The 12521-nt window shown below is 43.3% G+C and overlaps 1 protein-coding gene across 1 annotated transcript in view; it reads left to right on the forward strand.

Annotated features, from left to right (window-relative positions):
* LOC140486959 (probable pleckstrin homology domain-containing family N member 1) overlaps window positions 1-12521 on the forward strand; it is a 64431-nt gene that overhangs the window by 7846 nt on the left and 44064 nt on the right. The window contains exons 2-3 of the mRNA XM_072586217.1: window positions 4554-4632; window positions 10182-10238. Coding sequence (XP_072442318.1) covers window positions 4554-4632; window positions 10182-10238 — 136 coding nt within the window. The remainder of the gene's footprint in view (window positions 1-4553; window positions 4633-10181; window positions 10239-12521) is intronic.

Consider the following 12521-nt stretch of genomic DNA (forward strand, 5'->3'; position numbering starts at 1 on the left):
GTGATTAGGGAATGGAGAGGGTGGTCTTCAGTTTCTTTTACTGGCTGAAGGAGCAAAGGAGAAAACTCGGTCAATCAGTAAATTAATGGGTAGATCGTGTAAATCTTGTGTTTGGAAAGCAGGAACTCAGAAAGACGAGAGAGAGAAAGAGAGAGAGGGTTTTGTTATTTCAGGTCTTGGCAACGAAGAAGAGAATGTGGGACAGCACACGTGGAAAGAAAGGCATTTGAGATTTTGGATGGTGAAATCTCTTCACAACTGGTACGAATGGAAAACCATTTTACTTGAAAATAAACACATAGAGGGTGGGAGGAGGTGGTGCTGAGGAACTGGCAAAAATGACGAGTGTGTAAACTCATTTTAAGGCAGTACTCAGAACAGTTTAATGACCTGGACCATGTAAAACAAGAGTTTCTACTGGTTCTAGCTGTGTGAATACTCTCACTGCAATGTTAGCCTGCTTCCCCATCTCTATCAGATGCCAAGATATCCACTATGTAACTCTGTATTGGCTGTCAATTTAACATCTTTCTGCATTTTCATTCCTTTTGCAACACATTAAGCAAAACATATCAATTACAAATGCAGCAAAACCAACACAACTGATCTATGACTTTATTCATGTCTGTGAGATCTTGTTAAGTGATTGCTGAGTGATTGCTTAAGTCGCATCAGTGACCACTTCCGTGGTCTGTGGAGTTGATGAGAAATGTGACCAGCTGCCTTTAGTAATAGATCGTGGACAGGGACCTCAGCTCACATAGTAGCTGTTGAGCACAGATTACTGGCAGACTTCTGAATCGATCTATGCTCAATTACCCACGGTCTGACATCTGGAATTTAAATTCTCATCCGAGTGTTCAAATCCCTCCTTATCATTGTAACCTCCTCTGACGCATAACAGTCAGCTCATGGTGCTCCTTCAGTTCTGGCAGCATGTGCTTCCCCAGCTTCCCATCGCTTCACAATGAGTATGTCTAATTTTAACTGCTTAGACCCCAACATCAGGAATCCCTTCTTTAGCACTTTCTCTTCCTTCAAAAGCAACTCTTTGATCAATGTTTTGTTCACTTGTCCCTTTTTAGAACTCAGAATCAAATTTTTTTTTAACAATCTTTATATGTGATGCAGAGGTGCCGGTGTTCGACTGGGGTGGACAACGTTAAAAGTCACACAACACCAGGTTATAGTCCAACATGTTTATTTGGAAGTACAAGCTTTCAGAACACTGAGCACCCAAAGATGTGCACGTTAGGTGAATTGGTCATACTAAATTGTCCACCGTGTTCAGGAATGTGTAGGTTAGATGCATTAGTCAGGAGTAAATGTAGAGTAATAGGGTAGGAGGTAGGGAAATGGGTCAGGGTGGGTTACTCTTCAGATGGTCAGTGTGGACTTGTTGGGCCAAATGGCCTGTTTCCACACTGTAGGGATTCTATGATTCTGTAATAACCTGGTGTTGTGTAATCTTTATATACTTTATAATATTAAAGGTGTTATGTAAATACATGCACTTTTTCATAACATTTGTAATTTACTGGAATTAAAGAACCCCCTGAGGATCTGATATTGCATTTTACAAATGAAAGGTACTTTTTTTTAACCCTTGCTGTTATTCCCATATGCTTTTATTTACTTCCCCTTATTTCTTAAGTATAAGCATACTTAGCTGAAGTAATAACCTGTGTGACTGTATTTAAGTATCTGTCGCCACTTTGTGGAAAATGCATTAAGATATCCTTTTGTGAAGGATCTTCCCTTCCTGGGAAGAAGTGGTAATCATTGGATGGGTTGAGTTTTGAAATTGAAGGGAGAGGTTCATACTCTATCAGGTCAAATCCAAATGACAGGCTGTTGGACCAGCAGCAGAATCCACTTTCCACGACCTACTGGAGCATTTTGCATGGAATTAGTTTTAATAAAATCCACAGTTGGAGTTGTTGTTGCAGTGGTTTGGTCGCAGAATTAAGGTAGAGTCAAAAAGGGTGGCACTGGAAAAGCACAGCAGGTCAGACAGCCTCCGAGGAGCAGGAGAATCGATGTTTCGGGCATGAGCCCCCTTTCCTGATGAAGGGCTTATGCCTGAAACGCCGATTCTCCTGCTCCTCGGATGCTGCCTGGTTTGCTGTGCTTTTCCAGCACCACCCTTTTCAACTCTGATCTCCAGCATCTGCAGTCCTCACTTTCTTGCAGCAAGATTAAGGTAGGAATGCTACCCTGGGGATTTGCTTATGTTAATCAATGGTGATGGTCTTGACACCATCTAAACTTTGTGCTGAGTGGTCAGTCACCTTTTAAACTCAGTGCCTTCCTCCAGGCCCTTTGTTAATTTTAGTCCTACCTCTCCCCCTGTCTTTGTCTAGAATTCTGTTGAGCACTTACATTGCTTTACCTGGTTCCTCTCGCCTTGTGTGTGATAACAGATTGTGCTGGCTATTCGACTGTGATGAGCATTACTTCTGACTCATATATTCCCTCACTCAACATCTACTCACTCAACAGCAGATGTGGCTGAATTATGGTTGGAGTGCGAACAGTTCTTGATCTTTAGATATGAATTCAGCCCCTCAAGCCTGTTCTATTGTTCAATAAGATTATGGTTACGTTTTGAATTCCACATTCCCACCTACCCGTGACAACATTTAATTTCCTGCCCAAAGTGGGTCCATCTTCATTTGCCTTAAAAATTATTTCATGATGCATGCCTGTAAAAAGGGTTGGGGTGGGGAAGGGGGTAATGAAGAAGCCAGTGACTGCAGGGGGAAGGGGAAGGAGGCTACCACTGGGAGCCTGTGAACAAAGGAGCAATTAGCTTACTTGGAGCCACAAAAAACTAACGTTACAGGGAATGAATTTATAGAATCCATACCGTGTGGAAGCAGGTCATTAGGCCCATCAAGTCCACACCAACCCTCTGAAGAACATCCCAACCAGACTCACCCTTGCATTTCATCATGGAATCATCATAGAATCCCTAGAGTGTGGAAAAAGGCCCTTCAGCCTACCAAGTCCACACCAACCCTCAGAGTAACCCACCCAGACATATTCCCCTACCTTAGATTTACCTCTGACTAATGCACCTAACGTACACAGCCCTGAACAATATGGGCAATTTAGCATGGCCAACTCACCTATCCTGCATATCTTTTGGCTGCTCCGGTTTCCTGCAACAGTCCAAGGAAACCCCACGCAGACACGGGAGAATGTGCAAATTCTACACAGACAGAGGCTGGAATAAAGCCCAGGTCCCTGCCACTGTAAAGCAGCAGAGCTGACCACTGAGCCATCCTTGCAAATGCCTAGTAAATTAATCTGAGTCAGTTACTGAAAAATACATTTACTGCTAACTAATTCCTGTTGTCTTCTGCACATTTAGATACTGTGGGTCCAGGACAATTAAGCTTTCCTTGTTTGTCGAGGCTTTAAGTTTAATCAAATATTAGTAATTATTTGAGTATATTGATGAGTTCTTCTTCTAAAAGTTGAATGGGATCACACATTTTCCTTTTCGACAATTAACAAAAATGGAGGTTGGACACTGGCATTACAAAATTACAGGAGAGATTTATAACTTGAGCAACAAGATGTGTACATTTTTGGCTGTGCAAGACTGTGGTGCCTTTGGAGCAGTGAGGTTCTTACACTCCTGAGACAGACAGATACCAGGAGTCTTTGAGTTAAAATAAAACTGCCTGACGACAGCACTCGGATTGGTTCAGTTTGCTACAGACCTGTGATGGAAGTGCAGCCAGAAACACACAGACCCAGCAAACTGAAAACATCTCTCTTCATTCTCTCTGTTTGAGTGGAAAGACAAAAAACACCCAGAAACTTAACAGAAAGAATTCTAATCCAAGAAAAGTCCTAGGTCCATCTGATCAGCTATCCAATCAAAGAATAGTCTGCAGACAGCACAGTATCATCATTGGTAAAACCAAATGACTGTAATAAATTAACCTCCACTTTGTGATCAGGACTTTTAATCTACAGAAATCATTTTCCCAGTATGTACTCTACCCCTAATATTTGCATTAAATTGTCTGCCTTTTGTCTGACTTATTCATGAATGAATGCATATGTACTTGGGGTTTTAAAGGGATACAGGCGAAGTTGCAGAGTAGCAAAGTAATGATCGTTTTATCTCTGCTATTTGTTAAAGACTAAGTTTGTTTACAATAAATAGGGTTACTTCCCTGTTACTAATGAAATCCAGTGTGAATTGGTTTTGTCCTGAATAGCAGTTGATCAGGAATATTGTATATTCTGGTTGTCTAAGTGGGAAGTTACACACTTGTGATGGCTTATGGAGTATTAGGCCTCGATTATTGGGGCCCTTGATCCAACTAAGTTGAAACAGGGTCCAAAAAGTCAATCTGTGATCACAAAAGGTCAATCTGTAATCATAAATACAGAAAGTAATGATACTATATGACTGCATACCTCAGTAAAGGAATTTGTGAGAATGGAAAAGTAGCTCCAGAGGTGGCTCTTGAGAAATCTTGAGAAAAGCTCTAAAAAGTTATTACTATGGCCTCTGTTCCTCTCCCTCCTAGGAGACACTCTGCACCTCCAGTGTGTGGAGGAGAAGTTGCCACTCAGCAGGAGCTGGATAAACTGATACAACCTGGGGAGGTAAGTGGTCATTATCTTTTACCTTTTGGTTATGAAACTACCATGAGTCTGATGTTATCTACTGCCGCTATCTGTATTAGAAAAGGCAGCACGAGTTTATTAGAAGCAGAGTTCAAGTCGAGGCACAGATTCTGCTACAAATATAAGTCTTTATTGTCTTTCCACAGCGTTGCCCATGTAAGCCTGTCAGCACCTGATTTTTCATTCAAATACAAATCCAGATTAATACAAATCTTAACATTAGCCCTTAATTTAGCTGAATAGTTTTCTTCAGTTTTCACATTTTTGTCTGCTGCCAACTTTACTCAATAGATACACCACTTCTTCTCAGACAGGAAGTTGTGGGTCTAAGTAAAGGGACTTCTGAGTTCGATACATCAATGAGGGCACATTACAATGTTAGAGGAGCCATCTTTTGAACCAGGCTATAGTCTTCTTGTGTAGTTTTAGTAGATGCAAAAGCTCAAACACTATTCCAAGAAAAACAGGGCATTTTCTTGGTTGTCATTTCTCCCATCAGCAACACTAGAAAAGCAAACGTAATTTAACTGAGCACCCATTTCATATGTTGTTTGTGGCATCTTATTTGTGAAAATTGTTTCTGTACACAGTCTTCACATATTGGGCAGCACGGTGGCACAGTGGTTAGCACTGCTGCCTCACAGCGCCAGAGACCTGGGTTCAATTCCCATCTCAGGTGACTGACTGTGTGGAGTTTGCACATTGCCTGCGTGGGCTTCCTCCGGGTGTGACAGTTTCCTCAAAGCAGCTGTCACAGTCCAAAAATGTGCAGGTTAGGTGAATTGGCCATGCTAAATTACCCGTAGTGTTAGCTGTAGGGGAATGGGTCTGGGTGGGTTGCACTTCAGTGGGTCGGTGTGGACTTGTTGGGCCGAAGGGCCTGTTTCCACACTGAGTAATCTAATCTAATATTTAGAACCAAAAAACCCAAGGCATTTCTTACTTCTACAAGATACATTTATATTCACATGAGGTACTGGGAGGGCCGGATAACTGAATGGACCCCCGTTTAACATCTGCAGGAAGACCTCAGATGGTAGTCTTTCCCCACCGCACCTTGACAGCAGCTGCCCCAGGCTTTACTGAGTCCCTCAGCATGTAGTCCTGACTTTGGAATGTGCCAGTCTGCAACAATCAGTCAAGGTCAACTGCTTGCTCTCAAAGATTAACAAATTTGGACAGACCAAAGAGCATCTTTCTTTGTGTTGTTGATAGACTGCGCCTGGAGGACAGAGCTGCTCGGGACAAACCTCGACAAAATCCACTGTATCTCTCTCCAGATTTCCTTTGCAAAGGCACATTCCAGAGGTGACAATCTCCACCCGCGCCTCTCCACAGCTGCTTCGAGGGCAATGTGTGGTGGTGCAGAGTCCAGGTGTACATGAATGATCCCATGGGTAGTGCCCTTCTCACCATCAGCCAAGTGATGTCTTGGTGCTTGTTGGAAAGCTCTGGTGATAAGGCATTCAGCCAAATGACTTTGACGGTGTGCTCAGGAAACAACTCAAGAGGATCCACCTTCTCGTTTTCTGCAGGGTCTGGAGGATGCTACATACTGACCACTTCCTGATGAACCTGTGGTCAAGGGTCTTTTCTTTGCAAATTTCTTCACAAAGCTGGTATGGAATTGTCCAACTATTTGGAGTGTTCTGTGGCACTGAGGTCAGTCCCATCCCTCGCAACACCAGGGATAGGTAGAACCTCAGTACATCGTATCACTTGCTGCTTGCATACTGAGGGTTTACGCACAGCTTGATGCAGCCACATACAATGGTGGCCTTCCCCCCCCCCCCCCCCCCACCCCATTATCCAGAGTTTTATAAACATCGTCCATAAGGATACGGTCCATCTTTGACCTCCAGATGAAGTTAAAAATGGTGCGGGTGACAACAATGGTGCAGGTTCAGGGAATGGCCCAGACTTGAGCCACATTCGACAACACCAAGAGTATGTCACAACCTGAAGCCCAGTTTTTGCCTCTCCTTGGAGAAATGCAACTCCCATGCTTTTGCACATGCCATGAGCCCTCTGAACCATATTGTCAGATAATCGGTCCAGGCAATGAAGGGGATAAAGATTGGTCAGGCTAGTTCTCAAAGAACATGGTCTCACTCTTGCCTTGATTCACTTTGGCTCCCGAAGGCAGTTCAAACTGTTCACAGATGCTCATGAGTCTGCAGACTGATATTGGATCTCAACAGACAATGATGACATCATCCATTTACAAGGAGGTTTTGACTTGTTGACTTCGGGTGCCTGGAATAGCCACCTTCTCAGGCTCACATCCTTTCTGATTTAGAGGATATTACTGGGACTGGAGCATTTGAGTTGTAAGGGCTGGTACTTGTTTCACTGGAGTTTAGAAGGTTGAGGAGTGATGTGTTTTTTTAGATTACATTACAGTGTGGAAACAGGCCCTTCAGTCCAACAAGTCCACACCAACCCGCCGAAGCGCAACCCACCCATACCCTTACAATTACCCCTTACCTAACACTACAGACAATTTAGCATGGCCAATTCACCTGACCTGCACATCTTTGGACGGTGGGAAGAAACCGGAGCACCCGGAGGAAACCCACGCAGACACAGGGAGAACGTGTAAACGCCACACAGTCAGTCGTCTGAGGCAGGAATTGAACCCAGGTCTCAGGCGCTGTGAGGCAGCAGTGCTAACCACTGTGCCACCGTGCCGCTGGAGGTTTCTAAGATCATGAGGCATGTAAATAAGGTGAATAGCAAGGCCCTATACCCAAAGGTGAGGGAGTTCAAACCAAGGGGATATATTTTTAAGGTGAGAGGAGAAAAGTTGAAAAAGGAGATGAGGGGCAATTTTTCAACACTGCAGTTTGTGTGTGGAATGAACTGCCAGAGGAAGTGGTGGATGTGGGTATAGTTACAATGTTTGAAAGATATTTGGATAAGTTCATGAATAGGAAAAAGAGTTGGAGGGATATGGGCCAAATGCAGGAAGGTGGGATTAGTTTAGTTTAAGAACATGGTTGGTATGGACTAATTGGACTGAAGGATCTGTTTCTGTGCTGTATGACTTTATGAATCTATAAATCCCACATGGCTGGATACAACTCAGCCAGTAAGCTATCGCTTTTGGGAGTTTCATTCCTTTTAAAGGTCCCTGATCAGCTCATCCAGAGATAGCGGCTGGTCCAGCCTCTCCCTCGTGCTGTTGTCTAAGATCTCCATGATAGAGGACAGGAATGGCTGGGATACCACACTGTCTGTGTGCTTCATGTCATTGTGTCTGGCATAAAAGGATTTACTGATCCTGAGGATGTCAGACTGAGATGACATAACTGAGCCGTTTTCTTCCTTCAGGCTGCTCAGCACAGAGCTCTCAGTGTGCACCTTCTGGATGAAGAAATGCGAGCACAGCTCATCCTGCTCCACAGTGCGGACCCTGGACCAGAAGATTATCTTGGAAGCCTCCAATGCAAACAGCAAGGCTTGCTGGCCCTTCACTTCCTGGGGATCCTCTGTGGCATTGACCTCCATCATCTGCAGCAGGTGGAGGTTCTGCACACTGTTCTGGAGTTTGGACAGTTTCCCTATATCTCTCTTGTCTTCCAAACACCTTTGAGGATAAAGAACCTCTTGATGCTCCCCTTGACTGCTTCACACCAGTCCACTGGAAACTCAAGAGGGGCTTCATGTTGTCCAACCTGTATAATCCCTTTTGTGCTCCTTAATGTTTTCTGGGGTCAACAGTTTCACATTCAGCTTCCATGTTTCCTTGCCAGACACTGGTTATGCTGTAGGTGACAGTTGACCTGCAGGAGGCAGTGGTCAGAGAAGAACTCCGCCTTGACATCGATGGATATGACTGAGAATGTGTATTACACAAACAGGAAATCTATCCTTGAGCTGATAGACCTGTCTGGCTGTGATCAGGTGAGTTTATGCTGCTCCCAATCTGCAGGGGTGCTGAAGACCTCATGCAGCTTTGTGGCTTTACCTGCTTCCATCTGGAATCGGGACATGGGGTCTGGTTCACTGTCAGTCCCTCCAGAATATCCATCTGCATCGATGAAAACGTTGAAGTCTCTGGCCAGAATGACCGGCCTAGACATTGCCAACAGCAGTGGGAGTTGCTGCAGGACGGCCAGCTGCTCACTATTTACCACCAGGACGTACATGGTAATTAGCCTCAGGGGAGTATTTCTGTACGTAACCTCTGCTATGAGGAGACACCAGCCCACTGCTCCTTAACCTCAGATGGTGAATATGCCTCCTCACAGCAAAATACCCAGGCTGGAGCAATATAGTTATTGTTTCCCCCCTGACCAAATCGAAGGCCCATGGGCCCACAAGCTTAATCATGTAGCTGCTGAGATGTGGTGTCCCACAATCCTCCAGAATCAGGAGGTCCACTTTGATGTTGGTCAGGTAAGTCATGGTCAGGTTGGTGATGCATCAAGTAGTAGATTGAAGGCTATGCACATTAATGTTGGCAATTTAAAAACCCAATTAGAGAGTTTATAGAATTAGCCATAGACCCCAATGTCTGTTTAACCACAGTCTTATCATTGGAGGAGCCCTCGCAGCCCTATGGTGTGGGCAAATTGTTGGACACACTCAGCACTAAGATAACTATCCTGTTCCTCCCTCAGTATCCTAATCGGGTGTCATTGGACGAGAACAAAGCCAGGAAGGTCCTTCTTTTTATATCAAAAATATACTTTATTCATTAAAAATTTGTATATATACATTGTCACAAACGCAGTTGGGATCTGTACAGTTCCACATCAAATAAACAAACAGAACATTGAACTTTGACTCCATCCACAAAGCCAAAGACCTCTCTTATACATCCAATACTAATATTTACATATATTTGAGACACTGGGAGGGTCCCAAAACTGAAAAGACCCCAACTTACCTTCAGCAGGAAGTCCTCAGATAGTGGACCTTAGCAACATCTCCCCCAAACTTCAGTGCATCATTCAGCACTTGGTCCTGGATCTTGGAAGGTACCATTCTGCAACACTTAGTCAGGGTCAACACCTTATTCTGGAAGACCAACAAGTTTTAGGCAGAATAAAGAGAAGGTCCAGTTCAAAGTCTTCAATGCACTGTGTGATATGAGACTTCTTGCCTTCAGAAGACTTTCTTTAAGACACAGTTTGCTATCAGCTTAGCTCCGTTGGTTGCACTCTTACCTTTGAGTTAGTAGATTTTGGGTTTCATTCCACATAGCCAATAAAGAGTTCAAGAGTCAGAGAATGCTAGGTCCAAACTGTGCCTCATCACATCAATTCAAGTAATTTTTCAGAGAGGTTGCTGTAACCTGCAATGAGAATTTTGATGAAACCACTCTGTAAAAATAAATAGTAGATTTGTGTGCTTTCAGACTCAGAATGGTGCATTAAGATTTCTGTACAAGCACAGACATGTCTACAGATATTGTTTCTCACACATGCACACACACACACACTGAATTAAATTAACTGCAGAATTGGCTCATTACTCAAACCATTTAATTGGATTATTCTTCCAATCTGTTTGTCTTCTAGAATCAATGTTCCGCAAATGACCATTTATTAGAGGGCCAATTAGAGGAATTATCTAAGGTAAGATCTTAAAAAGGTTCTGCCTCCCTTTCTTATTTACGTCAGAAACATTTATTGTGAATAATCCGAAAATCTTATTTTGAAGTCCCTTCAAAGTGCCTGAGTTGAATTCCCTCTCTGATCTGACAGCTTGGCTTTGGTGCTGTGGTTTGAAAGGTTTGGATTAGATTTCATTTTCTGACAGCCTTCCTCTCTGGGGAGGACACTTGAAAGGGAGAAATTTGACAAGTTGCAGACACAGAATAATTTTGAAGTCTTAGCTTTTTTGTAAGACTTTATGCTGTTTATCAGCAAATTACTTGAAGAACCAAACTGAGATAGATTAGCATTGAAACATTTCCGATAACGAAAGTAAAAGTGTTTGAAATTTAAGAGAATAATCATGAATGCAGATGGTCATCTTGTCTTATTGTATTGTATTCTGTCACTGTGTACTCCATCTAATGAACATTAATTCCAGTGATAAAGTGCCAGATAACAAACTTGCCAATGAAGTCGAACGTCCTTGATTTGCAGGGAAGTGAGCAGCGTGAATACAAATTTGGCTGAGTGACAGGAAATGGAAAGTGGTGATGCATGTTTATTCTTCAGGCGAAAGTGAGGACTGCAGATGCTGGAGATTAAAGTCAAGATTAGAGTAGTGCTGGAAAAGCACGCAGGTCAGGCAGCATCCGAGGAGTAGGAAAATTGACATTTCGGGCAAAACTTTCGTCTTAATGAAGGGCTTTTGCCAGAAACGTCGATTTTGCTGCTCCTTGGATGCTGCCTGACGCACCGTGCTTTTCCAGCACTACTTTGATATTTATTCTTCAGTCCAGTAGAAGTTATCTATTGACCAAGGTTTTTTTTTAACAATCTACATCAATGACCTCAGCTCTTGTGGGTATTTCAAAATGTGCAGATGACACAAAACCTAGGAGCACTTTGAGTGGAAGGGGATAGTGACTGACTTTATGAAGACCAATACAGCTGTTTGAATGGGGTGACAGGTGAAATTTAGTATGGAGAAGGCTGAAGATATAAATAATGGTGGAAAGACTGAGGAAAGTCAGGTTAGAAAATGGGGGTGGTTCTGAAGGGGCTGTAGGAGCAGAAGAACCTGGGGTTTAGATGCACAAGTTATTGAAGATGTCAGACCTGTTTTGATTAGGGTTTGAGCTATAGGGAGAGGCTGAATAGGCTGGGGCTGTTTTCCCTGCAGCGTCAGAGATCAGAGGGTGACCTTATAGAGGTTTATAAAATCATGAGGGGCATCGATAGAGTAAATAGACAAGGTGTTTTTCCTGGGGTGGGGGAGTCCAGAACTAGAGGGCATAGGTTTACGGTGAGAGGGGAAAAATTTAAAGGGGACTTAAGGGGCAACTTTTTCACACAGAGCATGGTATAGGTAATGAGTTGCCAGAGGAAGTGATGGAAGCTGGTAGAACTACACCAGTTAAAAGGCATCTGGATAGGTATATGAATAGGAAGGGTTAAGAGAGATAGGGGACAAATGCTGGCAAATGGGACTAGATTAGTTCGGTATCTGTTTGGCATGGACGAGTTGGACTGAAGGGTATGTTTCCGGGCTGTACATCTCTATGACTTTCAGACTCTATGATCGGGAAGGTATATGAGACCCTGGCCTCTTTAAGTAGAGACATAGAGTTCTAAATCAAGGATGTTATTTAGTAGTAAATGCAAAGTCGGCCCCTCTGTCAACATGGCATACATTAACTGGAGCCTCTGAGAAACCTTGAGTATATTACACTCACTGTCACCACTTCTTATTATTCCTAATAGTCTAAGTAGCAATGGATGACCACATAAACACTTCAGCAGAGGATAGGCTCAATTTTGATAAACAGAATATGTTTTTTACATAGTACTTAAGAGATACTAAATGTGAAGTTGCCATAGACCCAGCCTTCTTACCTATACCTGAGGCATAGTGGCCTTCAGGTTAAACCACCACCAGTCCTCTCCCTTTCTCTAATGAGAGAAGACTGGTGATGGTGGTTCAACCTGAAGGCCACTGTGCCTCAAGTATAGGTAATAAGGCAGAATCTTCATGGTGACCTTAGCTGGTACAGGAATTGAACCCACGTTGTTGGTATCATTCTGCATCACAAACCTGCCATCCAGCCAATTGAGCTAACCAGGTTATTGGCATGTCACTTCTGCTTCCCTGCCACCACCCCCCCAAAATAAACTCCAGGAGTTTATACTCAAAAGCCTTGTGTACTTCAATGTTCATTATGTTCACTTGTGAACTCTTCCAATACTGTCTGGGAACTCTCTCTC

The sequence above is a fragment of the Chiloscyllium punctatum genome, chromosome 16, assembly GCF_047496795.1.
Source record: "Chiloscyllium punctatum isolate Juve2018m chromosome 16, sChiPun1.3, whole genome shotgun sequence".
In the NCBI taxonomy this organism is placed as follows: Eukaryota; Metazoa; Chordata; class Chondrichthyes; order Orectolobiformes; family Hemiscylliidae; genus Chiloscyllium; species Chiloscyllium punctatum.